Source organism: Apis dorsata, unplaced genomic scaffold, assembly GCF_000469605.1.
Source record: "Apis dorsata unplaced genomic scaffold, Apis dorsata 1.3 scaffold_655, whole genome shotgun sequence".
In the NCBI taxonomy this organism is placed as follows: domain Eukaryota; kingdom Metazoa; phylum Arthropoda; class Insecta; order Hymenoptera; family Apidae; genus Apis; species Apis dorsata.
Window position 1 is genome coordinate 362,835 of NW_006263844.1, and position 26,681 is coordinate 389,515.

Genomic DNA, 26,681 nt, shown 5'->3' on the forward strand with positions numbered 1-26,681 from the left:
TAGGTATTAAGAAGCAACAAGATGGAACAGGAATATCAAATGATTATGCAGATAATTTTAATTCAAATGTATGTTATTCATCATCACCTCAGCAACAACAACAGATGTTATATCGCCAGCAACCTACCGTTTTACAAGTATGTAATTAATTCTTTATATAAATTTAATATTAATTTATATAAAAATCTTTTATTTAATAAATTTTATGAATTTAATTTTTATTTTATAATTAAATAAAATTAAATATAATATATTACTAATATTATTGTTTGTTTATCTTTGTTTTATTTAATTTTGTTGTAAAAAGATCAAAAAATAATATATTTTCACAAAATATCAAACAGGTTGGCAATGTATTGCAAGTTGTACCTGCAGATTTCAATGGAGTCTCAGCAACCCATAGAGACTCAAGCAATTCCTCGAGTACACCGATTGTACGAGGCTCAAGTCAAGTAGTTCGCGTAGGTAATGTTCTTCAAGTTGTTCCGACATCGTTAGACTGGAGCGGCGGACAGTCTTCTTCGATCGATCAATCAGCAGGGATGATATACTCCGCGACAGTCCCTCAACCCTCTCCGGTTCCCTCAGTTCCTATATCTGTACCTGTTCCAGTTCCTGTTCCAATGCCTGTACCGGCCGTTCCACCAGCCATGACTTCGACACCAGTTTCTACTTTGTCCCCGGTTCCATTACCTATTTCTGTTCCTGTACCTGTCCCTGGTCCTGTCCCACTTCCGGCATCACAATCAACGTTTGCAAGAACTGAAGTGACATCACAAAGTAAGTAAATTTAATCTTTTTCTATGATAAACATATATTGTTAAAATATAAATAATTATTTATATAATTAAATTTACAGAAATACCAGTTCTCCCAGTTTATAACTACGAAGTTATTTTGGAGACACGCAGAAAAGAACAGGAAGAACGTAAACGATTGCGCGAGATTAGAAGAAAAGAAAAAGAACGTAGACGAATTGAACGAATTAATCGTCGCGCTCTTCAATTATTAGAAAAAAGTAACATGCGCCAAACAGAAAATGCAAATCAGCAAAAAAATACGGGTTTAGATCCATGTGTTTTGAAGGCTCTTCTAGAAGGTGAAGAACAATGTGATGTGGAAGAGCAACAAACTTCTGTTACTATTTTTGAAAAAGAAGAAGAAACACCAGTTGTTGCATCTTCTGTTTCTACAGAAGAAGAAGAAATGCCTGTTGAAGAGGATGAAGAAGAAGAAGAGGAAGAAGAAGCTGAGGTGGAAGATGACGAAGAAGATGAGGAAGAGGCAGAAGATGACGAAGAAGAAGAAGAAGATGATGATGAAAAGTTGCGATTAAATAAATTAAAAAACGATGTTGATGAAGCTACTGCAACAATAACAGATGAAACAAATAAAACTCAAATCGAGACAGAATCCAAAGAATGGCCAGAGTTGCCTCCACCACCTTTGAAAGGAATCTTAGTTGCATCAGGTTTCAGGTATGCAATTATTTATATTTGTATGGAATAAAAAAATATTTATACTATTTTTAAGATATAAATATAAACATGCAAATTTATACATATATAAATAAATATATTTTAGAACATCAGTTCCTAATGGTAACTTAGATGATTTATCTACTCCTGAAAATGATAGTGGAGATAACACGGATAAAGAGAGTCCAGAATCAGATAAAAAGGAATCTAATAAAGATGAAGCTGAGAATAAATCAAACAAATTCAAGATTCAGATGAAAAAATTAAAGTTAGCAAAATTGAATAAGCGGAAACAAAGAAGTAAAAAATCAGTGCAATTTGCAGATGGAATCAAGCCTGGAGAAGGTACCAGTCCTAGTGGTGGTGAAGGAGATATGCCTTCCCCTCCACCACCCACATCTATAATTGCTCGGAATGGAATTCGTGACGTTCGAAGATCCAGTTCTAGGAAGAGCAGAAAGCAAGAGAAAAGAGTGAGACCTCCAAAAGCAAAAAAAAAAGTAAAGGTTAGTATTCTCTTAATTTGTAAATTTAAATTTTTCATTTAAAATTATTAAATTATTTCAAAAGATAAAAAAAAGTTAGAACGTAAATTTTTAATTTTTATGTATCAAATTATTGTTTTATTAATTATGCTTATTAGGTGAAAATTATAAAAATAAAGAAACCCCGTGTCACTCCATTAACGGCAATGATGATGGATGATTCGGACGAACTAGATGATCGTTCTCCGCCGCCACCACCTCCTGGATCTCCTCCACCACCACATCTTTGGCCAAGTTATCTTTCTGCTTACAATGTTAATATTCGTAACAGTGAAGCTCAATCAGCAACTACAGTTTCGAATACTGTTCAAGCTCCTCCACCTCCTACTCCGTTGCCTCTTTTAGTTCCTCCTCCTCCTTTGAATTATACCATACAGCCTTGCAGTAAAGCGTAAGATTTTTGTATTTTAGGTAGCATTCTATTTTAACATATAACAATCTTAGACATTAAGCTTGTAAAATGAACACTATACAAATATTTATTTCTCCATGGAGAAATAAAAAAAAAAAAGGAAGAAAAAGAAAAATCGTGAGTGTGGCCTTACATACAAAGGCTTTGTAAGATCGTTAAAATTTGCGCAGAACGTAGACGCAAAAAATAATGTATTATTATTAGTGACAAATTTATCGACTGTTTGCTTATTGTAAATAGCTTCATTTTTTGTGATGCGATATTAATCGTTTTCGGAATAGAATTCGCATACGACTTCTATTCCATTGCGTCCACATCTCTAAAAATTCGCGTTACGTTTATATATTTTTCGATACGAAAAAACAAATAGTCGAAAAAAAAAAGAGATCCGAGATACAATGAAAAATTGTAACGCGTGACAATGTAATTTATACAAAAGAGGACCGATTGTTAATAAGAATTACATTGTTGAAGATGTAAGATACCCGTAAGGCAAATGAACTTATCATTGTATATTTTACTTTTGTAGTTTACAAATTATTTTTGATTTAGGCGTTAGTTTTAAAGAAAAAAGAGATCTTGATACAATTTCTTTCTTTCTTTTTTCTTTGAAATTAAAGTTTGTATATATGCGGGAAAATAGATGTGGTTAGATCAAATTTCATATTAATCTATAAATAAGACAAATAAATAAGAAAATGAAGCTAAGTTTAATTAACTATTCTCTCTGAATTTTTAACATTCGTTGTACATATCTCGATTAATCATTGTTTAACGCGCAGAAATCTTAAATTCTTTTTATGCTGTAATCACACCTTTACGTTTTCCATTGAATGATGTTATCTTATCTTTAATAAGAGAATTAACTGCCCATAATATTTGAATTACCACGACAACTTTTTGGAAAATGTCAATTTGTATTAAAATAAACGTAATTCTTTTAATACATCTTGCGAGTTCATTTTAACAGAACATATTATCGACTGCAGCTATAAGTAATTTCATGATATAATCAGAACAAGAGTATTTTAACAACAGATAAGATGTACAATTTTTAGAATCTTATCAAACAATATTAGTTATTCTTAATAATATTTTTTAATAATTAATAAATTGTTATATTCTACTGGAATCTTTGAAAAGCAAATATTGTTTATTAATTAATTATTAAAAAAAATACGAAAAAATGAAAGTGGTTATAATTGGAGGTGGAATAATTGGTTTAACTACAGCTTTACAATTAAAACATGAATTACGTAATGCTGAAATTACTATTTTCGCTTCTGATTTTAATAATACTGTTAGTCATGTGGCAGCTGGAATATTTAGAGTTGGTTCATCATATTTTGGACCAACTGAAGAAATAACAAGGTTCATACGTAAAGATAGATTTATTTCTGATATTTAAAATTTTTATATTTTTTAATTAAAATGTTTTTTTTAGATGTTGGATACGAGATTCGTATGAATATTACGATGATATTCGAAAGTCTCACGAAGCTTCCTTTGCTGGTATAACCGCTATATCCGGTTATTTATTTGCAAATTCTTCACCAGAAACTGTTAAGGTTTATTTCGAATTTTTATAAATATTTTTTAAATATGTTCATTAAGAATATTATAATATATTTGAAAATATACATTATGAATATAATATTAGAATATCATTATCAAATTTTTAATTTTGTTAAAAAGAAATTAATTTTTTTTTTTTTTTTACAATAGAATCATTGGATCGAAGATTTAGTGCCAATATATAGAAAAGCCACTGATGAAGAATTTGAATTAGTGGAAGGTAATTGGAAGTATGGCTCATTTTTTAGAACTCTTCTCACAGAGTGTAAACTGTATCTGCCATGGGCACGTAATAAGTAACGAATTTACTTTATTAATTAACATAATTTCTTCAAATTAAATATCCTTAAATAAATATTTATTCTTAGATTAGAAATAAGTGGAATTAAATTGAAAGAAAGAAACTTGAATTCTCTAACAGAACTTGTATCCGATTGGGATTTAATTATGAATTGTACAGGTCTCGGAGCACGATCTTTATGCAATGATAAACGTCTCGTTTCTATACGTGGTCAAATACTTAAAGTATATTTATTTTAACATAGAATTAATTTTTAAATATAAAATATATTTTAATTTTTTAATTTTAAAAAAATAGGTAAATGCGCCATGGTTGAAAACATTTTTTTATGGCGAATTGGATACTTACATTATACCAGGTTTTAATGGTACAGTTACTCTAGGTGGTTCGAGGAACTTTGATTCTGAAAATTTAAAACCTTGTCTGTATGAATCTACAGCAATTCATAATAGATGTAAAAACTTCTTACCGAATATTAAAAAAGCAGAAGTTGTAAAGATAGAAGTTGGCTTAAGACCACATAGAGAAAACAATGTCAGAGTGGAAAGGGAACAAATCGTAAATGGATTTTCTAAAGCTATCGTTAGTTTCAATTGAATATTTTATTTATGAATGTTTTCGTTAATTGATCAAAATTATGTTACAGCTAGTGCATAATTATGGACATGGAGGTTACGGAGTGTGCACTGCACCTGGAACTGCTAAGTATGCCATTAAATTGGCAAAAGAAATGCATAAATCATCTATTTCAAAATTATAAATAATGAATTATTGTGTAATGATGATAAAGTTTAATTATATTTATGGTTATTTTATGATAATTTCTTTCTCATGAATAATTAATTTATTATTAATGAATGTATATAATAAAATCATTAATACAGATTAATACTGCATGGTATTATTATCAATCTTATTTTTTTTTCTTTTATGTGAAACACAATATACTTGTATCTTGAGATTATAATCACATATTGCAAAACTGATAAATTTCCAGCAAAAATTAATGATTCTTCTATCTTAAGAAATACATGGTATTTCGAGTCAATATCAGTATATTATCTTTTTTTTGTGTACTACCGAAAAAAAAATTAAATTATTTAGAGAATATATTACTACATCTTTAGTATTTTTACGCTCCGAAGATTTAACGAAGCTTTAGAAATCAATCATGTTTACTCATCACGAGTCAAATACGAGTCTTACAATGCATATTAGCGAAATATACACGTAATATTTTATATAAATTCGCATATGCGCATAAAAATTGTTTACCAAATTTAAGAATATTGTTGCATATTATCAAGTGCAACTTTTTTTTTATCAAGTGTTTACTAAACACATTAAATCATCAAATCTCACGATAATAAAAATCATTGAATTACAATTTGATTTCTGCTACTTTTTGCCAGGTTTTACATTTTTTCGTGGTGGAGCTCCCCATCTAAGTGCACTACTATCCACTGTTAACCGTGGTCTCTTGTATTGACTACTTTTAATATGTTCTTCAACTAATTTAGGTGTTACACAAATTACGTGTTGACCCTTCCAATATTTAACCATATTCATACTTTGTAAAGTCGATATAATATCTGTTTGTGATATACTTGTCATTTGACTGAAAATTATATTAATAATTATTTAAATTCTTTACATATAATTTGATCTAACTTATATCATTTTTTAAGTAAAGTTACCTCAGATCTTTTATACTAAGAGTACCTCGAAAATCCCGCAAAATTTCTAAAAGAATCCAACTCCAGTAACTTCTATATGATAATTTTCCTAAATCACTTAGAGGTTTTTCAGGACTACCAACAGTTTGTTCTATTCTACTTAATTCATAACTAAAAGCGATTAAAAGCTTTCCATATCCTTGTCTTTGAAACGGCGGTAAAGTTAAAATGCAAGCAACGTTGTTACCATCAGGTGATTCTTTTTCCTGTATGTAGATCAAATATGGTAAATACAATTAATTTATAAATACAATTTATAAATTATAAATATAATCAAATAAAAAATATACCTTTGAAAAATAACCAACTAAATGAGCTCCATGTTTATCAACTTCACAAAGAATATAAAAAAGAAATGGTTCAACATCAAAATAAAGTGTTTTATGATCTAAAAACAATTTTGCAAGTAAGCATAAATTTTGACAATAAATTTTATGCTCTCTACCATCCACTTCCCAAATACTTAATGTGCCTTTGCGATATATTTCTTTGCCAACTGGTTGTCTATGCGTACATTCACTCTAAAAAGAAAATTCCAATTTTTAATTATAGAATTATTTAATTATTTTTGTAGAGAATTAAATATTTTAATATTAAAATTTTTTACCATGTGATATCTATAAGTTTTTTCAAGACGCATGTATTTAAGACAATATTCACAAATCCATAGTTTTGGTTGCTTGCCATATTCTTCTGGATATGGACTAAAATACCAAGTATCAATTTCATACTTTCCTAGAAATGAACTTTTGAAAATAATGAGATTCTTTTCAAATAAGATTTAGTACTATAAAATATATATTAATGCTTACCTATTTGAATCTTATCAATGTATTTGACTTTTGTTATTGCTTCATGTTCTTTTTCTAGTGCAGCAGTTGTAGGATCCATTTCGGCATATGTCTACAATAAAAAAATATTAATTTTTGTTTATAAATATATATTTTTAATTTAAAAATATATATTTTTTAATTTAATGATAATATAAAATATAATGATATATGCACCTTTTGAATGTGATTAATTTCATCATGTCTTCTTTTTTGATTTCTTGTAATCTTACGATCTGATGAATCTGCCAATAAATCAGTACCAGAATTTCTGTCTCCACTTTTCCAACTTCTATCACTCATATCAAATCTGCTTGACATAATTCTATCTCTAGGCACCCATTCATCCAATCTTCTATTATGTCCTTCATAATGAACATAATATTCATAGTGGCTTTCACTCTCGTTATATCGAGTTTGAATAATTTCTGCTGGATCTATATGAAATTGAAAAAATTCTGTTAATATCATACTCTTTTTTTTTAATTTATATTTTTCATTAATAACTTATGATTTATAATCGAAAGAAATAATCATAGAAATAAAAAAATAAAATGTTAATAACAAATAAATCACCTATTACACATATCGTTCGTAATGTTTGCAAAACATTAGTATAGTTTATTAGGATAAAGCCGGTAGTACAAACATAAGTACAAAATCGCGAAAAAAAGTGCGCGAATAAGTAATTTATTAATATTAAATTATTCTTTATATATAATAACATAAAAATGATTGCATGATAATATACATATTTACGCCAGGAATCATCAGATCTGCGAACAAGATAATGTTCACCAATATCAAGAGGTAATTCTTCGAGACTGTCCGCGTCATCCCCAGATCCTTTCCCGCCATTCGTCAACGTGTTCTCACGCTTTTCTTGCTTCACCATCATTTCTTTTGATCCTACGATACAATTCTCTTTGTTCCTTTGTTCTGATTCGGCCATTTTCCAAATTAAAAATCACTGATCATTGAAGCGATCTACCGCTACGAGACAACCGAAAATAGATGAACATTGCACTTGCTGATGCAACGCAACCAATGCGGCCATGAAATTCTCCACAACGTATATTACATATATATACGCTATTATATATATATATATAAAAGAAACTAGATCGAAGCATTTTAAACGGAAGTGAATATTTTTTTTGGAAATTAAAATTATAAATATATTCAAATAATGCAAAATTGTCATAATGTACATAATTTTATTGAGGAAAAATGTATAACTAAAAAATATTTTGTTTATTTAAATTATTTTTTGTTATTATATTATGTTACTTTTATCAGTATTATATCAATATTAATTATTACTAATCGTTAATCATATTTTATTGTCTTTTTAAATTCTCATTTTTTTCGTTTGAATGTAAAAAAATTATCAGTTATTAAAATTCTTTTTCTTCAAACCGAATTCGCTTTATCTCGAATGATAAAAAAAAATATATCTCATTCTTGTTTTCATTTTTGCATTCGATGTTATCGACAAATAAACGAAGCAATAAAAACAATTTTTAAAACATTTATCTCCTCGGATAAGTATCACAACGTAGAGTTGAATTAAGATTTAAGCTAACAATATTGTATTTCGTTTCAAAATTTTCTAATTAACTTAATTAATTTATTATTCGTAACATATAATAAAAATAGTTAAAAAATAATAGTATGTAATATCTTTGTTTATTTGATTTACTATGGCATATTATAAAAAACAAATATTTCATAAAATTGAGAAATTGCGGGAAACTGCGAGAATTTGAAACTAGTAATTTATTAGTAATTTCTAGTAACTTAATTAATTATATTAATTTGTGTTCGGACATTATTATTGTCAAATTTATCTTCATAAAAAATCGATGATTGGATCTTCTATATTTTCATTTCAAATAATATGGCGGAATTTTTGAGGGATCTATTTTAAAAATTATATTATATTATTGCATTAAATATTTTACAATTCATTTTTAAGTCATCAAGATATAAAATTATATTATTTTTTAAATTGTTTTACAATTAGATAAATTAGATATAATTATTATTATAGAAACTAATCAAAATAATCAAACTTTAACGTATACAATAACATTTATTTTAGACAATATATTTTCACACACAAATATAAACTCTCTTCTAAAAAAATTAACAGTTGCGCTATGTTAATATAGCGATTACAATCTCTTAATATATTTAAATAGGAAATATACGAATTTTAACTATATTAAGTTTATCAAGTGTCAACAGAAGTTCGTTGGATTTTTAAATTTATTTAGTCAATATACACACATAATGAAAAAAGCATATATATTCATTTTAATTAAAATACTTATGAATTTCTACAATCTTTCTACAATTCATCTTTTAAAAAATTATTCAATTCCATTTCTAAAAAATGCCTTAAAAAATATATTTTTTAAGGCAATGAAAGTTATTGTTATAGAATATTCATAGCAATATGAAAATTATGAATTATCATAAACAACAAATTTCATCTTATAGCTATTTGTGATCTTTTTATCTTTTACCTATAATAAAAATAAAATTAATATATACTCAATATATACTCAAGATGCTGTAGATAAATTTTAAAATTATAAATAAGCATCTTGCTCCATGAAGAAATAAAATTGCCAATTCGCAATAATTTCCATTTATTTGGAATTTGACGAACTTTTGCAAGCACTTAATATACATTTATATTAAATATTGTACTAAAAATAAAGCTATAAAGCATAATATATAGATAAATACATAGATTCATATATTATATACAAGTTATATTAAATTCAATTTTATTAATATTAAAAATAATTAATATTTTATTCAAATTTATAATTTGTAAAAATTATTATACTTAAACAAAAACGAATAAATATACGCTATACTAAAATATTTTTAATAAAAATATTTTAAATAAAATTTTAAAATTAAATTAAATAAATAATGAAATCATGAATTATTTATTTTTAAGTGTTAAAGTTATTAATTGTTTAGAATGTTTTATAAATTATGTTATAATTGATAATAAATAAATTTTTCTTATTTCAGGCATGAAATAAGAAATTTTATCATCACATTATCATCACATTATTCTATTAGAAATTTGACATAGATGGTAATAGAATCACTTACATTGGACGGATCTTTATCTCATCTTTGATGTCAAATTATATTTCAAATTTTATGAAGTATTTGAATAATGTATTTTTGATTATACGCTGTTATATCGAAGACATACGATTATATGCATGACTCTTTGTACAATAATTGGAAATACACATGCAAATACTAAAAGCTAAAATAAATATTCCAACAAAAATATAAATCCATAGTTGAGGAAATCTTCCAGGGAGCCATAAAATTGTAAATTCTACTATCTTTTCTTGTGTATCTAAAAATATAAACCATGAAATATAATTGAGAAAAAAATTATATAATATATAAGATATATATAAGATATATAAGATAATATATAATATATATATATATAATATATAAGATTATAAGATAATTTCATAAGTGAATATAATTTTTCTACCAATATAAGCAAGTCCATAACCCGTATGAGGAGTACCCATTCTATATGAACAAGTGGGTATTTGCAATTCGTGAATATCACCTACATCCATTCTTAATTGATATAATGGTGTTTCATAGGGAGGTATAACCCATATCTCACTTAATTGATCTGTCGCCGTATCTAAACTGATACGCATAGCTTTATGCTCGTGTGCAGTAAAAATAATTTGAGGAGATAATTCTTTCAGTACCTAATATTAAAATATAATTATTAATAAGAGTAAAATATAATTATTATAAGAATTGAAAATACTATTATTTTTTAATAAATGCATAAATTTGACATACATTTTGAACAAAGGTACCAGGCATAAACAATAAAGGCATATGACTAAGTACAACATTTGTTGTATTTCGTTCTGCATAATCATTAAGAAAGGCATCTTTAGGTGCTTCTGGTATTGTATGAGTTAATCTATTTACCTAATAAAAAATATGCATATTACAATCCATCAATAAGATCTAGAATATATTTGAAATATTTATATATATATATTTAAAATATTATATTATATATTTATATATATTTTTTATTACCTTGAAAAATGTTACTGTTTTATAAACTAAAGTGTCTGGTTGATTATATGCAAAATTAAATCTTTTGTGAATATTGGATGAAATTGTATCTTCTTCTCCCCCAATATCATTGTCTCCAGGTAGATAAATTTTCTAATAAAATAAAAGTTATTTTAATATGTTTCATATTATAAATAATATTATTTATTAGATTATTAATATATGATATACCATTATATGATTAGGCATTTCAAATATGGAATCTAATCTTCTTTTATAAGCTTTAAAATTATCTGCATTGGCAATATGACCTTCATCCATGAGATCTCCCAAAAATATAACAACATGCGGATCAGAGTGATCTAATGCTTTGGAAAATGTTTTTTTTAAGTACCTGCAAATAATACACTGTGGAACAAAATGTCAATGTTTATATTTTATATGAAAAATCAAATTTATATATAAGAATTATAATTTTATATAACAAATTAATCATTATTCGTACTTGTCACTATCCCATCGTGCTATCCAAGAACCAAAGTAATTTTCATTTTTTTCTCCTAATATCTGAGGATCGGCAACAAATAGTACCTTGACACATTCTGAACATTCTCGTGTCGACCACTTTAACTTTTGTATATCATACACTGAAAATTCATTGTAAATTACAGCAGCCAACACCAGAAAACCAATTGCAATCATCCTATTCTTCAATCTATATAATTTGTTAAATAAATTATTTTATTAAAATAAATCAAGAACATTAAAAATTATAATACACCATTTTATAATTCTAATAATTGGCAAGAAAATTAATTAAAAGTAATGATTCAATAATTATATAATGATCACACTTCACCTGTTTCGTCGTAACATTTTTAAGATTTCTAATATTGTTTGATTGCATTGGTAATTTTAAAATCGAAGTAAATTAATTCATTTTTTACTGTATTCAAATATTTTTACTTCAAATTATAGAAAACTTATAACATATTCTCGTTCATCTACAATATACAATAATTTAATTAATTATAGATTATGCAATTATGAGAAGTAAATTTCTTAGTTCCATATTTGTAATTATCACGTTAAATAATATAGACAATTGTGCAATAATCGAATATTCGATCTTGAAATTGATTTATCCTTACAAAAATTAAAATAATATACACGAATTTCATTTGAATCATGCTTGGTTGAATAAAATCGATATTTACAAAACACTAAGGTATCACAGAAGAGATATAGAATAGATCTAACATTCAATTTTTTGTCCTATGCTTTAAAGGCATTGAAATCTTTTTACCATTGCAGTATCATTTTCAATATTATTGAAAATAAGATTGCAATATTGATAATGATTGAAATTGAAATTAAATTATAATATAATATCATTAATATAAAATTAAAAAGAAATAAGAAATAAAGAAATAAAACAAATATTCTATTATAGAATTTAAATTCATTACCGCCGAACGATAAAACATTCTTATATAGAAAGTACACTATGTTTTGTGAAATCATCATTCTAAAGATACCTTATAATGTCGACATATAATATACATTATTAATAATATATATTTTTAAAAATTAAGACATATTGAAAGAAATAAGTTTTGAAAAAAATATAATAAAAATTGAATTGGTTCTGTATCTATAATTATATATAAAAATAAGTATAAATAAAGAAAACAAAAAGTGAAATAAAATAAGAATTGATTATTAATGTCATCTTTTGATTGCTTTTAGAAGCATGATTATTTGAAAAAATGTTTGAAATGATATATTTCAAAGATGGTGCAAAAGATTAATTCTTATTCTAATTCTTATTCTCTCTATTTTTCTTTTATTATTTTCTGTCCTTTTTTATGTGTTTTTGTAACATTCTGAAGATGGCGCTGATTTCTTAATTTTTATCCTATTTCCAGTTTTCTCATTATTTGCTATTCTTGTCTCTCTCGTGAATTGATTCTGTTTTGTATTCTTTTTTTATAAAAATTAATCAGTGAAATTTAATAAATTGAATTCATATTATTCTTATCATGGGAAAACGAAAGGCCAATGATAACGCAGGAAATCCGAATCAAGATTTATGCGATTTTCTGATAGGTGAATTATTTATTAAATATTTATTAAATTAAGATTATTGAGAAAAATTAGTAAGAATCATTTAATAAATTAATCACTTAATAAATTATAATATTATTAATCTAATTACTTGTAACTTTAAATCTTTATGTCATAAAATTTTTAATTTTTAATATTTATGTTATGTTATAAAATTTTAAATTATTTAAAACTTGAAGTATGTATATTATTAATTAATTTCTTTTAGCAATTGATATAGAATTTATATAATGAAATTACAGAGCTAGCAAATTATGAACGAAATGTTAGCAAAAATATTTATAAGTATAATGCCTATCGCAAAGCAGCTGGAACTTTAAGTGGATTAACAGAAAGAATAAAAAGTGGACAAGAGGCAAAGAAATTACCAGGAATAGGAGAAAAAATTGCTAAAAAAATTGATGAGTTTTTGAGTACTGGAAAATTACAAAAATTAGAAGATGTACTTATTTATTTTAATTATTTCTTATCCAAGTTTCTTATTAATTTTTAAATTTATAATATTTTTTTAGATTAACAAAGATGAGAATAATATTGCAATAAATTTATTAACACGTGTATCTGGTATTGGACCTGCAAAAGCTAAAGAATTATTAGCTGCTGGTATTAAGACTTTAGACGATTTAAAAAAACATGAGGAAAAGCTTAATCATCATCAAAAAATTGGGCTGAAGTATGTATATAATAGAGAATAGATTGATTTTTGTTATAATATAATTATTTTTAGATATTTTGAAGATTTTGAGAAAAGAATTCCCAGAAAGGAAATTGAGCAAATTGAAAAAATTATGAAAGATATTATTGCAGAGTTGAATGAAGAATATATTATAATCATTTGTGGAAGTTATAGACGTGAAAAAGAAGATAGTGGAGATATTGATGTTTTATTAACATATCCTGCATATACATCTAAAGAACAAAAATTAAAGAAAGAAAACTCAGTTTTAAAAAATGTTGTAAGATCTCTTGAAAAAAAAAAATTAATTGTAGATACAATATCTCTTGGATCAACAAAATTTATGGTATATTAAACATTTAATTAAATTTAGACAATATTAAATATTAAAAGTCAATAATTTTAGGGTGTTTGTAAAGTACCCGGCAAAAATAAAAAACCATTTAGAAGACTTGATATTCGATTTGTACCTTATGATCAATATTATTGTGCTGTACTTTATTTTACCGGAAGCGATCTTTTTAATAAGAGCATGAGAGCACATGCTTTGGAAAAAAATTATACTTTGAATGAATATACATTAAAACGACTTACATCTGAAGGTATAGAAAAATGTAATAAAAATTTTACGACACACACACACATATATATATATGTATTATGTGATGCAGGAACTCCAGGAGAGGCAGAAAAAATTACATGTGAAGAAGATATTTTTCGAATTTTAGAATTGCCATACAAGAAGCCAAAAGATCGTAATTCATAATAAGCAATGATATATATATTTAGTACATGTTAAGAATTTCTTATATACTATGTATCAATGAATTTTATTTTTCCTTACTACTAAAATAATGAAAAAAATAAATATTTATTTATTATTTTTATTTATAAAATTAAATAACATTTTTAAAATTATTTAAAGCTAATATAATTATTTTCCTGCTCGATATTCGTTAACTAACATTAACAACGTCCTCAAATGCAAACATGCCATTTATTCCCTGTTTATAAACATTGTTTTTCTTTATGTATAATAACGTTACCTTATGTTTTTTTTTTCATATGTGTTAAATTGTAAGTAAGAAATGTTTAATTCGTATTAAGCCATAAATATATTTGATGTAACATTTTGATGTATATATTTTTAGACTGTTATGATAATATCTTTCCGATAAAGAAGATATGCTATTATTGTCCATAAACTTGTTGTCCATAAGTTCATAGCAAGAAGAGATGCATGAGATGGAAAAGCAATATTCCATGACCATGGAAATAAACCTTTTGTCAGAACATGACCAACATAAAGAAAAATTGGATTTATTCCTATAAAAAAATAATGAATATGTAATTTTATATGAAAAATATAGTTGTATACAATAATTTTTATATGTACCAGCATAAACAAATGGAGCTCCATTCCAAAATTGCTTATAATCGATAAGGATATATAAAAGTGCGTACAATAAGAAAGCGAAACTGGAACAAATCAAAACGTATGATAATGTCATCATTCTTTTACTAATTGGAATAATTCCTCCTTGAGTTTCGAAATTACATAAAATTCCAGCAATGATACCCTACAAAAATATCTTCTTTTCATCAAAGGAAAGTATTTTATATTTCGAAAAATTTATTTTTAATTTCTCACCGTAAATACTGTCCATAAAAACCATCTAATTACTCTAGAATTACATTGATAGTACAATAATAGAATTTTACCAGCATGAACTCCCAAATATACAATAAATATAGCTGATATAGTATTCATCAAACCTGTAAGTTAATTATAATCGTATATTAAACAATATATAAAATAATATTTTGTATAATTGTATTTAATAATGTATATTTAATCATTTTACCTTCAGGATCATAACGTAAAATTTGACCATAAAGAAAATTTTCTGTATGATTGTATGTATGATTTCCAAAAATTAATCTATCTATATAACCAGCTGCACCTGCAGTACAATTCATATATTTTCCACGAAAATGATATTCTCCACCAGGACCAAAATAACCCTTTGGACAATTCGATATAGGAAGAAGAAAAGTAATCAAAGTATGTGTAGTCACAATGCCAGCCATAATCAACCATTGAGGCCAGCTTTCTAAAATATCTCGAAACATAGCGAAACGGCCAAACTGGTGTAAGATATCCTAATAAGTTATTTTTGATACTTATCAAATAAATATAAAAATTTTATGTGATAAAAAAGTCTATACACTAACCTGAGAATGAGGTTTCATAAAAATTGTTTCTAATATGGCGCATACAAAATACGATACACCTAATAATTGAAGAACACCGGGAAAACGAAGATCGTGTAGGGATTCACTATCCTTTGAATTCAATATCAATCCAAGAAAAATCAATATTGCTGATCGTCGAAGACAGTATAAAGTTATTTTAATACGTGAAGTTGTTAAACGAAGTTCTGTGCGTTTTGAAACAGTTATCATTAGTCCCATAATCCATGCAAACCTGTAAGTTATTTGTTATATTATTTAGAATATTAATTATGATACAAACAATTCCTTACCAAGGAAGTATTAAATCAGCTATTGAAAGTCCAAACCATGCACTATGATTGAAAAAAATATATTTTCCTCCTCCATTATTCACAAATATCATCAATAGTACAGCAATTCTATAATAAATAATTCTAATATAAATAATATGAATCTCAAATGACAACTATGAAGAAAATGTATGAAGAATATAAAAATACCCTCTGAATGTGTCTACTGAATGTATTCTTGTGCTGAATTTTGTAGTTCTAACTACTAAATTTATTGCATTTTCTGCTTCTTGAAGTCTATCTAAATCCTAAAATGAAATTGAATAAATGAAATAAAATTATAATAATATATATATTAATTAATATCTATATTAATATATATATATATTAATATATTAAAAATATAATATATTACATCATAAATATTATTGGGTGATAATTTTCCTCTTATTACTCGTATAATAACTTTGAATGTTGTCCATAAAATTGCTAATAAAACATATATTATAAAAGCTGCCAAAATTGCTGTAAAAGAAATAATATCTATTATTTCTCTATTAATATTATATAATTAATTTTAAATGCAATAATATATTAAAACAACTTACGAAGATAGCTCTCTGTTGGTTCATGTAATACATAAATATTAGAACACAAATAAGCACTTGATATATTCCATCCATAACTACCATGTTCTTTGAAAGTATAAGTTGTACTATAAGAAAGATAAAAAAGATAATTTGATATAAATGAAGAAACAAATATATATTAAAAAAAATATATAATATAAAATATAATACATATAACAAATATTATATATATTTAGAAAAAGATACTTACTGACAATATTCATAAACTCTGTCAGCTTCAATAGATTGATAATATATATGTAATGGATATTTTGTGCTTATTTTCAAAGTTGTGTTACTATGTGGTTCTAAAGTAGCTATTGGAATACCATTTCCCTATAAATTAATAATTATAATGAAATTTAAATGTTTATTTATATAAAATATATAAATTAATTTAAAAAAAAAATACATACTGTATAAGCTTCCCATGCTATTGCATAAAATATAACAGGATTAAGATACAAATTTAAAATACTGAAATAAGCTTGATCTATACCAAGTGAAGTATTTGAATTTAAATAAGGATTCAGGGTTGAGTTTATCATTTTGAAAAATATATTCTAAAATTTGAATTTATTTAGAATAATTGTACATTTGTACGAGAAATTATTTTTACAAATTCTTTCTTAATTTATCCCATAAAATAGATTCATAACTGAAATTAAATATACAATATTAAGATAAATATATTATATTATAATTATTATTATTATATTATTTTCATCACAAAATATAAAAAAATATAAAAATTTTTGGAATATATACTTATATACTTTGATTCGTATAGTTCTTCGAAATAATCCATACACAAATTATTATTCTGACATAAATTGAAAATGCATTTTAACTAAATGCGCAATTTCTTTTATTTTTTGCAAAGATTGAAGTATGTGAAAGAAATATGAAAAAGAATATATGATCAATTAAACTTCGTCATTTTTTAAATAAAAAAATTATTTAAATAAATTATTATTTTAAAAAATGACAATCGATTGAAAGACATGATCAAATATTAAAGAATATTTAAATACAATGTAATTAACAAAAACAATCACAAAACATATTAAATTGCGAATGAAACTTTTTGTTTCAAAAAACCAACTGTGACACTTAAAGATTATAAAAATAATTAATCTATCGAATTGTTATATTTACGTAATTTCGTTATTAAAGAAACAAAACTGTTGAATGTTGCTTCGTTGATAGAATATTGATGGACACAGGAAAATATGGCGGAAGCCTCTTATTTTTGTTAGTATGGGTAAAAATATATATAAATATAAATAAAATTATATGACAAAGTCTATTGTCATCTAATGTTTTATTACATGTATTTAAATATTTACATTCATAATTGATTTTAGTATTAATTTCAATTGAATTTAGTTTGGAATATTAAATATATTGAATTTTTTATAAATTTTGAAGAATAGAATCAAAAATTTTTAAAAATTAATAACTAGAATTAATTAATTCAAAAATTATATCTATATATGAAACTTTTGTATTTTTTTTTCATGTTGAATTTTTATCCTTCAATTTAATTAGAGGATACATTAGTGCGCCAAATTTAAATTACTTGCAAATATATTATAAATATTTTATATTTTATAATGCATAATTAATAGAAAAAATTAATATTAATATTATTTTTTAAATTTTATTTTATAATTTATAATTTTATAATATATTATTATTAATATATTAATAATATATTACTAATATTAATATTAATGAAAATAACAATATATAAATTATATTGATAATATGAAATATATATAAATGTAAAACAATTTAATACAAATGAAACAAAAAATCAAACAATCATGAACAATGAAATATGTTTTCATTATTAATTTATAATATTATATATAATATATTAACAATATTGTTTATCGATAATTCTGAGTCATTCTCTAATTAATAAAGTTACAAACTCGAGTTTATTTTTAATTATCTTTATTTAAATTATCTTATCTTTTTCTAATTTATATACAAAATATTTATTTAATGCAATTTGATCCTATTTTTAATCTTATTTTATAAATTATTATCAATAAATGATTATATTTCAAGATTAATTTATAATGAACATTTATGGTAAATATGTATATATATATGTATATATAAAAATTCTAAAAATATAAGAATATCATTTAATTAATATAATAGATTCCGTAAATAACTTCAACATTTTCTTTTGTAAAAACTTTTATTTCGTCTTTGTTAACAAAAAATATTGGCCAATCATAGAATGCATAGAATGGTAGAATGCAAAGTGAGCTGGAAAATTCAGTATTAAGTTCGCTAAAAAAGTAACTAGTTAAAATTTTAAATAAAGTTATTTTAAAATAGTTATTTTACTACTTTAAAATAACTAAATTTTTTAAATAATTTTATTTAAAATGCTTGACATTTATTCGTAGTTACATTACAATTGATGTAACATCGGTTGATTTTTCGATGCTTTGAATAAATTATTGAAGAAACTTATTATTGAAATAATTTTATTCTTAATTTCATTCAAATTTTATCCAACTGCGACACGACGATAGTATATTGTATGACGATAGTATATAATTGGATACGTATCTCGTATTTAAACAAACAAATCCAAATAACATGTGTCAAAAAAATTACAAAATTAATAAATAATTTGAATACAATGAATATTTTTTTAATGAAAAACAATTATATCGATTTACAGCTTATTCGAATAATAAATAAATTAATTAGTTGCTTCGTATAGGATGAATGTCATTCATAATTCGTCATTCAAAATGAATCAAGAAAAATTAAGGTATAAAATTTTTTTAAAAAACTTTTTCAATAATAAATATATATATAAACGATAAATTATAATCTATATTAAATTGGAAAACAATCTATTAATCACCTGAAAATTGTATATATTAAATATTTACATATATAAATATTTAATTAATTTCAATATTTTATAGTAATACTTAAAAAGACAATACATATGTACTATTATTATTTTCAAAATTGTTCAGAAAAAATTAATAAAATATGTTATTTTTCGTCCACGATTGTAAAAATTGGGATATTATTGACAACTCACAGCAATTGTTTATAAATATGCGAAAAATTTAGATAATCAAAATCAAAAAGATAAATAACAAGATTAAATATCAAATGCGAAAAGAAATTGATTAGCTAAGTACTGAGAAAAAATATTCTGAAAAAAAGAAATGCAAGAAAGGTCAAGTATAATAATCAAATAGAATGATTCTTCTTTATGTATTCTGAAACAAAGTTCTATTTTCTTTTTCATCGACTACTTTTTTTTTTTTACGTTTAACAAAATACAAAAGAAATTCCAAATTTTGATTAATTATATTCGAATCATATTTTGATTCCAATATTCTAATATTCAGATTAATTCTCAATTATCCAATTTATTGTATTAATTTCGAGAAATTTTTGTTAAGAAATTAATTGACTTAATTTATTTCAATCGATTTTTACAAAATGAAAGAATAAATAATTATAAAAATATTCTTAAAATAATAAAATAAAAATTGATATATATATATTATAAATACTTTTAATATATATAATATATATTAATAAATTACATTTATTCATATATAATATATATATAATAATATATATAATAATATATAATATATATATAATATAATATATAATAATATATTTTATATATATATATATTGCTCATCCGATAGTGAGTGATAATGATGATAAGCTATAATTCTTCACTTATATAAAGTATAAATATACAGCACGTCCAAGAGTACATCATGTTCATAATTCTGCTTTACCTGATCACTCGTTCCACTATTTATTTTTCGAATTACTTGTTTGAGAGAATGTATAAAATCGACCATGATCAGCCAAGTTTGAACGAATCGAATGAACCCAATAACGAGGTAATAATGTTATATTAAGTTGAAGTTTCACACGTTTTCTATCTTGCTTTGTGCAAAAAATATATGTATGAAATCATGCATATTTGAAAAAAGTGATATCTGCATTAATGTTTGAACAAACATTTATTATTGTTGCTTCATTCATTCATATTGTCGATCATTTGTTCAATGTGCATTTTTTTTTGTTTAATGAAAAATGACCTTCGAAATCACTATCACATGATTATGATAATGATAAACTATGAGAAACACTCGATAATTTGAAGCTGAATAGATATACTTGATCAGGATATGAGACAATAATTTATATTTTTTTTCAAATAATTCCTACGTTTTATTTCGAAGCTTTTATTCTGTCTTTCAGTATGGGAATACATGTGTACGTAAAATGTTATTCATAATCACGTTTTATAAATTTTTCATTGAGATTTATATATTTATAGAATGTTATTAAGAATACAAACACGTATTCGCGTACATTCCCGCCTAATTTTCATCATTGGCGATGGGAGTATCAAAGCTTCTGCAATGCAAAAGGATTTAAAATCATTTAAATTAATAACCTATTCTTGTTTTCTAGCATGTTGAAGTAATTTTATATTTTATCAAATTGTTCAAAAATTACATATAATTAATATGCAGTTAATATTCAAAAGTTTAACTTTATTAATTTGAAAGAAAAGAATCTAATAAAAATTTAATTCGAATATTTTCATATCGGAATATTAGAATATTATAAATTCATAATAGAATTCTAAAACATACATGTACGTATATCGTTTCCCTTTATTGCTTAGATTTTTGTTATCGTCTATCATTTTTCTGCAATTTTAAAGTGAATCATGTTTTCTTTATGAAAATTATCGAATAACATTATTATCGAGATAAATGAACGAATTGAAGATATGGAAACAAAAAGAAACCAATTGATTGAATTTGAAAATAAACAAAATGTCTTTGGTAGAATTGAAAAATTATTCGAACGTATTATAATTGCAAAAAAAAAAAAATATGTAATTTGTTTCTAAAACTAGAGATTTAAGCTTTAAAGAATTTAATAAATGCTATTAAATAAATTGTTATTTAATAAATTTATTATAAATATTTTTTGTTTATGAAAATAACGAAGACAAAGAACTGATAATTGCGAAATACATAAATCCTATTGTTTTCTCATTTGTTTGTTATTGGATCGGAAGTGACTTATTTTTTGTTCTTTGACTTATTCTTATCAAAGTATTAGATGTGAAAGAAAAAAAATTGATAATAAATAAACATTAATTAACTTTTAATCAAAGATTAATAGATACATTCTATTGTATATATAAATGATGAAACTTATCATTATTCATATTATTATATACATAAATATATATTTTTAATACTTAAGATAATTGACTTAAGATAATTAATAAAAAAACGAATTTAACAATTAATTTTTTCTTCTTTTTTTAAAAATCGTAAAAGTTATTATTTTGAATAATTTTTTTCTTCTTTTACAAATTATCAATTATCAGTTTTCGAATTTGTCTATTCACAAGAAACTATTGCTATATTGTAACACATTGCACGATACACAACTGCCACTTATCCTATTCTTTAGCTAAGAATATATATATATATATATATATATATATATTAGATTCAGAATGTAATTGAATTAATCAAGTAAGTCAACTATTAAATGTCGAAATTTCAAATCAAAATTTAACTTGACTATCGATAGAAGAAGTATACTCATTTAAAATATACTCTTTAATGAAAAGTTAAATTAATTGTTCAAATTACGATCTTATAGAACGTTTCCAATCGTGATAATTTTGAAACTTTTCAACAAAGATTGTTCCTTTGATTCTTCGCATTGTATCGAAATTAGAAAACGAAGTATTTTGAGGATATATATAGAAAATCGAAAAAAAGACAATACAGCTTTTTGCCATTGCAGAAATCCGTTTTATCATGTTTTATCGTTTTTTGTTTGATAACGTGTTCGTTTTATCGTAAAACTATCAAGATTTGAAAAAAAAAAAAAAAAGAAAAAAAAGAAAAGATCACGTGTCGAAGAACGATAGGTTACGAATCGATATTAGATATTATATGATACCAGAAATTGAGATAATTTTAATGCGATACATAATATTATAATAATGATTATAATAATATAATAATGCCATTATTATTCTTATTTTCTATTTCTTCAATTATTGAATTATCGATTAATTTCAAGCATTTCTTTAATCTTATGATCATTGAATCACATTTGGATGGCTTCGTCATCCATAATCTTCTGAACTTAACCTAAATTTCTATTATCGTTTTTAAATCTTCTTCATAAATAATACTTTTTCCTCTTTAAATTTAATTGTAAAAACATTCGATTCGTCAATATATAACTTATGTACACTATATGTATACGATTTCTTATTCATATAATATGGAAGAGAATTATAAATAAATTCACGCGATTAATTTAAAAATGAAAGAATTAATAAAAAAGTATTCTTTTCTCACCTCGTTTTCAACCTTTTTGGAAATCTTGAGAAAAAATTTTACAATTTTTTTTAAATGGCAGTCTATCTAAAATTTTCAATAGAGAATATATGGATGCTACGAAGACAAGCGAGTTATGATGCAAATCAAATCGATTTCGATTTGCTATGCGTTATTGCATTGCATCAGAAATGAAAAATAATTAAATTATGAATCATTAAATTAAAATTTATGAAAGAAATGGTCATTTGGAGATGATAAGTATTTTTAATCGTTAATTTTTAATTAATTGAATATTATATAAAATATTTCTACATCGAATATCGAATATCCATACAATCGATTTATTATATTATTATAAAATACAAAATTTATTATTAACATAATAATTGTGATACAACTTATACGTTAATATCATTAAATTGATAAATTATTGTAAAACATAATTGATTGTTGGAAAAAATTTGAATAAAAAGAATTTTAAAATAAAAAATATTTGCAGGCCTCTTCCGAATCGACAAATTTCGGCGAAAGTTCCGATGTGAACGATATGACGGATGCCGAGATGTTGGGAACATTAGAATCAGGAACACCCGAATCAGGAATTGTATGGAATCAATACAAGCATAGAAAGTAAATGAATTTAAATTTAAATTTCTTCTTCTTTTCTTCTGCGTTTCTACGAAATATATATATATATATATATATACACACACATATATATATATCAATTAATTAATTATAGCGAAACGTTTTCATTACAGATTTGCTAAATTCGTTACGCCGAAAGATTCTCCTGTCTACTTGATGACGCAGAAAAAACGCGGTAAATGCATTATATTCAACCACGAGAAGTTCGAAAATGAAAGAGAATCACGTCGAGAAGGGACAAACTACGACGAGTATGCGATAAACGAAACCTTTTCTGCTCTTGGTTTCGAAGTGAAGATTTATAAGGATTTGAGGGTCAACGAAATTATGGATGTCATTATGAATTGTACGTAATCAATAAACAGGTTTGTATATATTTATTCGTTACACGCTTCATTTCTGTTTGCGAGATAATAATAAAAATCGAATTAGAGAAAAATCGGACTCGGATATTTTTAGAACGGTGTGGGATCAATCTTAACGCGGCTTCTTCAAAACTTCTTTTTATAGAAAAAGAATTTAAACGATTTTATCGATGAGTTTCATAATCAAAGAAAATTTTTTATCGATGAAGGTAACAGTTTGCTTATCATTGAATACACTCGAAGGAAAACGACTATATTCAAATTTCTTTGAATGAATCACATTTGGATGGCTTCGTCATCTATAATCTTCTGAACTTAACCTAAATTTCTATTATCGCTTTTAAATCTTCTTCTCATAAGTAATATTTTTTCCTCTTTAAATTTAGATTAGATTTAGAGTTTTCCCATTTGATTATTGTTTTGACAAAAATGAAATAAGATTGGAATCTTATAATCTCATAATAATAGATAGATGTTTGCTCTTAACTTAATTCAATTGCAAGCTTTTGACGAATAAATATAATTTTTCCTTCGATATAAGATAGAAATAATAATATAGGTTATGTTTCAGTGCAAAATGAAGAACACTACGATTGCGACTGCATATGTTTCTTTGTATTAACTCATGGTAAAGTCGGTGATAATGTATCTGCGTACGACATGACTTATCCGGTTCAGATGATTTGGCAACCATTCAATTCGGATAGTTGCATATCATTGGCTGGTAAACCAAAACTATTTTTCGTACAGGTAAAAGTATTGCAAAAATCGTGTGAATGGCTACTTATCGTTTTAATATTAATTGTGATACAAATAAATATTACTTATGATACAATAATGTATAATTATTTATAAATATCGTTGCTTTTTCTTACGAGAATCGATTATTGTTTCTTATCTCTGTCAGGCTTGTAGAGGTGTAGCTAGCGATTCAGGTATTCAAGGTAGATCCTGTGGTACAGATTCAGATGAAATGACTTATATACTTCCTACAACTGCAGATTTTTTATATGCTTATAGCACTATGGAAGGTATTTCCTTTTATTTATTTATTTTTTTTTTCTTTTGATTGTAAATAGATTTTTTTTTTTATCTGGAACGAATTTTTATAGTAAAGATATTTATTCCGTTCGTAGGTTGTTATTCGTTTCGTGATACGAATCAAGGTTCGTGGTATATTCAAACTTTGTGCAAAGTTATTAACAAGCATTGGAGAGATTGCGACCTGTTGAAAATGTTAACGATAACATTACGAAAAGTTGCTACGGAATATTCATCTCAACATTATGAATCGGATAAAGACAAGAAGAAGCAAATGCCTACTTTCACTTCAACATTGACTAGAGATCTATATTTTAATTCTGTGGAATAAGTAACGATCTGCTTCTAACAAATTGAGAATTTTAAAAAAAATCCATCACTATTGTTATAACTATTAGATGAGAAAAAGGAAAAACAAAAAAAAATTATAAGACAAAGTTAAAAGTATCTATTAATACCATTTTGTACAAACTATGATAATGATTCATCGTATCGTTACAATTATTAACTAGGTTAGAATATTATCATTCAATATTTAAAGAAAACTGGTAATTAAAATTAGTACTGTAGATCATTTTGAAAATATTAATTAATTTACTTTAATTACAAATTGATAAATGCAATAGACGAATCAATGAAAAAAAAGAAAAAAAAAAAGATTAATGAAATTTGGGCAAGCATTGGGGAAAATAACCTTGAGCAATTAATAAGTAACTTTGAATAGATTTTATTCGTGATAAGCGCTCTTATAGTGATAAGCGAGCAAATGTGCGTGAATAACTTAATTATCTCGTCTAGATTTACGATTTTAACTAGCTAATTTTCTTTTATTAAACCATTAACTTTATTATAAAAGAGAATTCATTGTTTCCACGAATGAAGCTTGTCACAGGAAATTTGCCCTACAAATAAGTAATACTTACTACTCTATTCAAAAAATTGATGAAATTACGTCAAAATTACAGTAAAATTCAATTCTTTTCCAAATAGATGGTATCTTCTTCGAAGTAATCTTGTTTCGAACGTATATACTCGTCCAATGGTATTTTTATTGCTCGAAGAAATGTTGGAAATCTTCTTGTAGAACTTTATTTAGGATTCTCATCGTTTTATAGTTTCAATGTTTTTCAGATACCATTTATAAATAGTCATTGATTTTATAATTTTACTTTCGTTATATTTGTTTTCAGCTATCACTTCATTTTTTTTTTTTTTTAATCAAATTTTATGAGAAATTTCTCATTAATAAATTGTTGTTTGGTGACAAAAAATTAAAAGAAAA

General features: G+C 24.5%; 7 protein-coding genes across 10 annotated transcripts in view; 4 read left to right on the forward strand and 3 right to left on the reverse strand.

Annotated features, from left to right (window-relative positions):
• LOC102679466 (kinesin-related protein 4-like) overlaps window positions 1-3,383 on the forward strand; it is a 13,087-nt gene extending 9,704 nt beyond the window's left edge. The window contains 5 exon segments of the mRNA XM_031513517.1: window positions 4-137; window positions 345-780; window positions 860-1,478; window positions 1,585-1,984; window positions 2,122-3,383. Of these exon segments, the coding sequence (XP_031369377.1) occupies window positions 4-137; window positions 345-780; window positions 860-1,478; window positions 1,585-1,984; window positions 2,122-2,418 (1,886 nt within the window). The 3' untranslated portion in view covers window positions 2,419-3,383.
• A 149-nt stretch (window positions 3,384-3,532) lies between these two features.
• LOC102679219 (D-aspartate oxidase) lies at window positions 3,533-5,392 on the forward strand. The gene is made up of 6 exons (XM_006622010.2): window positions 3,533-3,806; window positions 3,880-4,003; window positions 4,161-4,306; window positions 4,379-4,535; window positions 4,609-4,893; window positions 4,958-5,392. The coding sequence occupies exons 1-6, from the start codon at window positions 3,622-3,624 to the stop codon at window positions 5,069-5,071; spliced, it is 1,011 nt and encodes a 336-aa protein (XP_006622073.1). The 5' UTR covers window positions 3,533-3,621; the 3' UTR covers window positions 5,072-5,392.
• On the reverse strand, window positions 4,895-7,985 carry LOC102678989 (histone acetyltransferase KAT8). Of its 2 annotated transcripts, none has more exons than XM_006622009.2 (7): window positions 7,637-7,985; window positions 7,055-7,314; window positions 6,860-6,950; window positions 6,655-6,782; window positions 6,338-6,568; window positions 6,034-6,253; window positions 4,895-5,929 (listed from the first exon to the last, which is right to left on the reverse strand). In XM_006622009.2, the coding sequence occupies exons 1-7, from the start codon at window positions 7,827-7,829 to the stop codon at window positions 5,922-5,924; spliced, it is 1,131 nt and encodes a 376-aa protein (XP_006622072.1). In that variant the 5' UTR covers window positions 7,830-7,985; the 3' UTR covers window positions 4,895-5,921. The 2 variants fall into 2 exon arrangements, with proteins under 2 accessions (XP_006622072.1, XP_006622071.1); XM_006622008.2 differs by having other exon boundaries at window positions 5,238-5,929; window positions 6,009-6,253.
• Window positions 7,986-10,006: 2,021 nt separating this feature from the next.
• On the reverse strand, window positions 10,007-12,148 carry LOC102678865 (metallophosphoesterase 1 homolog). Of its 2 annotated transcripts, XM_031513511.1 has the most exons (8): window positions 12,130-12,148; window positions 11,838-11,982; window positions 11,484-11,693; window positions 11,210-11,372; window positions 11,000-11,131; window positions 10,751-10,885; window positions 10,422-10,653; window positions 10,007-10,274 (listed from the first exon to the last, which is right to left on the reverse strand). In XM_031513511.1, exons 2-8 carry the CDS (start codon window positions 11,852-11,854, stop codon window positions 10,105-10,107), a joined length of 1,059 nt encoding a protein of 352 aa, XP_031369371.1. In that variant the 5' UTR covers window positions 11,855-11,982; window positions 12,130-12,148; the 3' UTR covers window positions 10,007-10,104. The 2 variants fall into 2 exon arrangements, with proteins under 2 accessions (XP_031369371.1, XP_006622070.1); XM_006622007.2 differs by lacking the exon at window positions 12,130-12,148 and having other exon boundaries at window positions 11,838-12,082.
• Window positions 12,149-12,844: 696 nt separating this feature from the next.
• Window positions 12,845-14,858, forward strand: LOC102678730 (DNA polymerase beta-like). Its single transcript, XM_006622006.2, has 6 exons — window positions 12,845-13,087; window positions 13,348-13,547; window positions 13,618-13,778; window positions 13,833-14,127; window positions 14,188-14,383; window positions 14,453-14,858. The coding sequence occupies exons 1-6, from the start codon at window positions 13,021-13,023 to the stop codon at window positions 14,545-14,547; spliced, it is 1,014 nt and encodes a 337-aa protein (XP_006622069.1). The 5' UTR covers window positions 12,845-13,020; the 3' UTR covers window positions 14,548-14,858.
• On the reverse strand, window positions 14,775-18,229 carry LOC102678417 (heparan-alpha-glucosaminide N-acetyltransferase-like). 2 transcript variants are annotated; one of them, XM_006622003.2, is made up of 12 exons: window positions 18,094-18,229; window positions 17,352-17,593; window positions 17,147-17,271; window positions 16,915-17,021; window positions 16,722-16,831; window positions 16,517-16,614; window positions 16,328-16,435; window positions 16,017-16,269; window positions 15,647-15,944; window positions 15,433-15,557; window positions 15,178-15,361; window positions 14,775-15,107 (listed from the first exon to the last, which is right to left on the reverse strand). In XM_006622003.2, exons 2-12 carry the CDS (start codon window positions 17,481-17,483, stop codon window positions 14,929-14,931), a joined length of 1,719 nt encoding a protein of 572 aa, XP_006622066.1. In that variant the 5' UTR covers window positions 17,484-17,593; window positions 18,094-18,229; the 3' UTR covers window positions 14,775-14,928. The 2 variants fall into 2 exon arrangements, with proteins under 2 accessions (XP_006622066.1, XP_006622067.1); XM_006622004.2 differs by having other exon boundaries at window positions 14,812-15,107; window positions 15,647-15,929.
• A 2,459-nt stretch (window positions 18,230-20,688) lies between these two features.
• On the forward strand, window positions 20,689-25,977 carry LOC102671457 (caspase-1-like). Its single transcript, XM_031513495.1, has 6 exons — window positions 20,689-20,852; window positions 23,845-23,975; window positions 24,101-24,339; window positions 24,930-25,108; window positions 25,266-25,389; window positions 25,495-25,977. Exons 1-6 carry the CDS (start codon window positions 20,724-20,726, stop codon window positions 25,728-25,730), a joined length of 1,038 nt encoding a protein of 345 aa, XP_031369355.1. The 5' UTR covers window positions 20,689-20,723; the 3' UTR covers window positions 25,731-25,977.
• Window positions 25,978-26,681: the final 704 nt, after the last annotated feature.

What these genes read in the sequence shown, in the direction of transcription:
- LOC102679219 (XM_006622010.2), top strand. Translation starts at nt 3,622, where the DNA reads ATGAAAGTGGTTATAATTGGAGGTGGAATAATTGGTTTAACTACAGCT. An exon ending in TACGTGGTCAAATACTTAAA is followed by an intron (nt 4,536 to 4,608) that starts GTATATTTATTT and finishes TTAAAAAAATAG; the next exon opens with GTAAATGCGCCATGGTTGAA. An exon ending in ATGGATTTTCTAAAGCTATC is followed by an intron (nt 4,894 to 4,957) that starts GTTAGTTTCAAT and finishes ATTATGTTACAG; the next exon opens with CTAGTGCATAATTATGGACA.
- LOC102678417 (XM_006622003.2), bottom strand. Translation starts at nt 17,483, where the DNA reads ATGATAAACTCAACCCTGAATCCTTATTTAAATTCAAATACTTCACTT. An exon ending in CACCCAATAATATTTATGAT is followed by an intron (nt 16,615 to 16,721) that starts GTAATATATTAT and finishes ATTTCATTTTAG; the next exon opens with GATTTAGATAGACTTCAAGA. An exon ending in TTTACGTTATGATCCTGAAG is followed by an intron (nt 15,558 to 15,646) that starts GTAAAATGATTA and finishes ATTAACTTACAG; the next exon opens with GTTTGATGAATACTATATCA.
- LOC102671457 (XM_031513495.1), top strand. Translation starts at nt 20,724, where the DNA reads ATGTTCATAATTCTGCTTTACCTGATCACTCGTTCCACTATTTATTTT. An exon ending in CGAATGAACCCAATAACGAG is followed by an intron (nt 20,853 to 23,844) that starts GTAATAATGTTA and finishes AAATATTTGCAG; the next exon opens with GCCTCTTCCGAATCGACAAA. An exon ending in AATCAATACAAGCATAGAAA is followed by an intron (nt 23,976 to 24,100) that starts GTAAATGAATTT and finishes GAAACGTTTTCA; the next exon opens with TTACAGATTTGCTAAATTCG.
- LOC102678865 (XM_031513511.1), bottom strand. An exon ending in GCACGATGGGATAGTGACAA is followed by an intron (nt 11,373 to 11,483) that starts GTACGAATAATG and finishes TATTATTTGCAG; the next exon opens with GTACTTAAAAAAAACATTTT. An exon ending in TTATGGACTTGCTTATATTG is followed by an intron (nt 10,275 to 10,421) that starts GTAGAAAAATTA and finishes TTATATTTTTAG; the next exon opens with ATACACAAGAAAAGATAGTA.
- LOC102678730 (XM_006622006.2), top strand. Translation starts at nt 13,021, where the DNA reads ATGGGAAAACGAAAGGCCAATGATAACGCAGGAAATCCGAATCAAGAT. An exon ending in TTTATGCGATTTTCTGATAG is followed by an intron (nt 13,088 to 13,347) that starts GTGAATTATTTA and finishes ATGAAATTACAG; the next exon opens with AGCTAGCAAATTATGAACGA. An exon ending in TTGGATCAACAAAATTTATG is followed by an intron (nt 14,128 to 14,187) that starts GTATATTAAACA and finishes CAATAATTTTAG; the next exon opens with GGTGTTTGTAAAGTACCCGG.
- LOC102678989 (XM_006622008.2), bottom strand. Translation starts at nt 7,829, where the DNA reads ATGGCCGAATCAGAACAAAGGAACAAAGAGAATTGTATCGTAGGATCA. An exon ending in CATTGATAAGATTCAAATAG is followed by an intron (nt 6,783 to 6,859) that starts GTAAGCATTAAT and finishes GTTCATTTCTAG; the next exon opens with GAAAGTATGAAATTGATACT. An exon ending in TAGTTGGTTATTTTTCAAAG is followed by an intron (nt 6,254 to 6,337) that starts GTATATTTTTTA and finishes ATCTACATACAG; the next exon opens with GAAAAAGAATCACCTGATGG.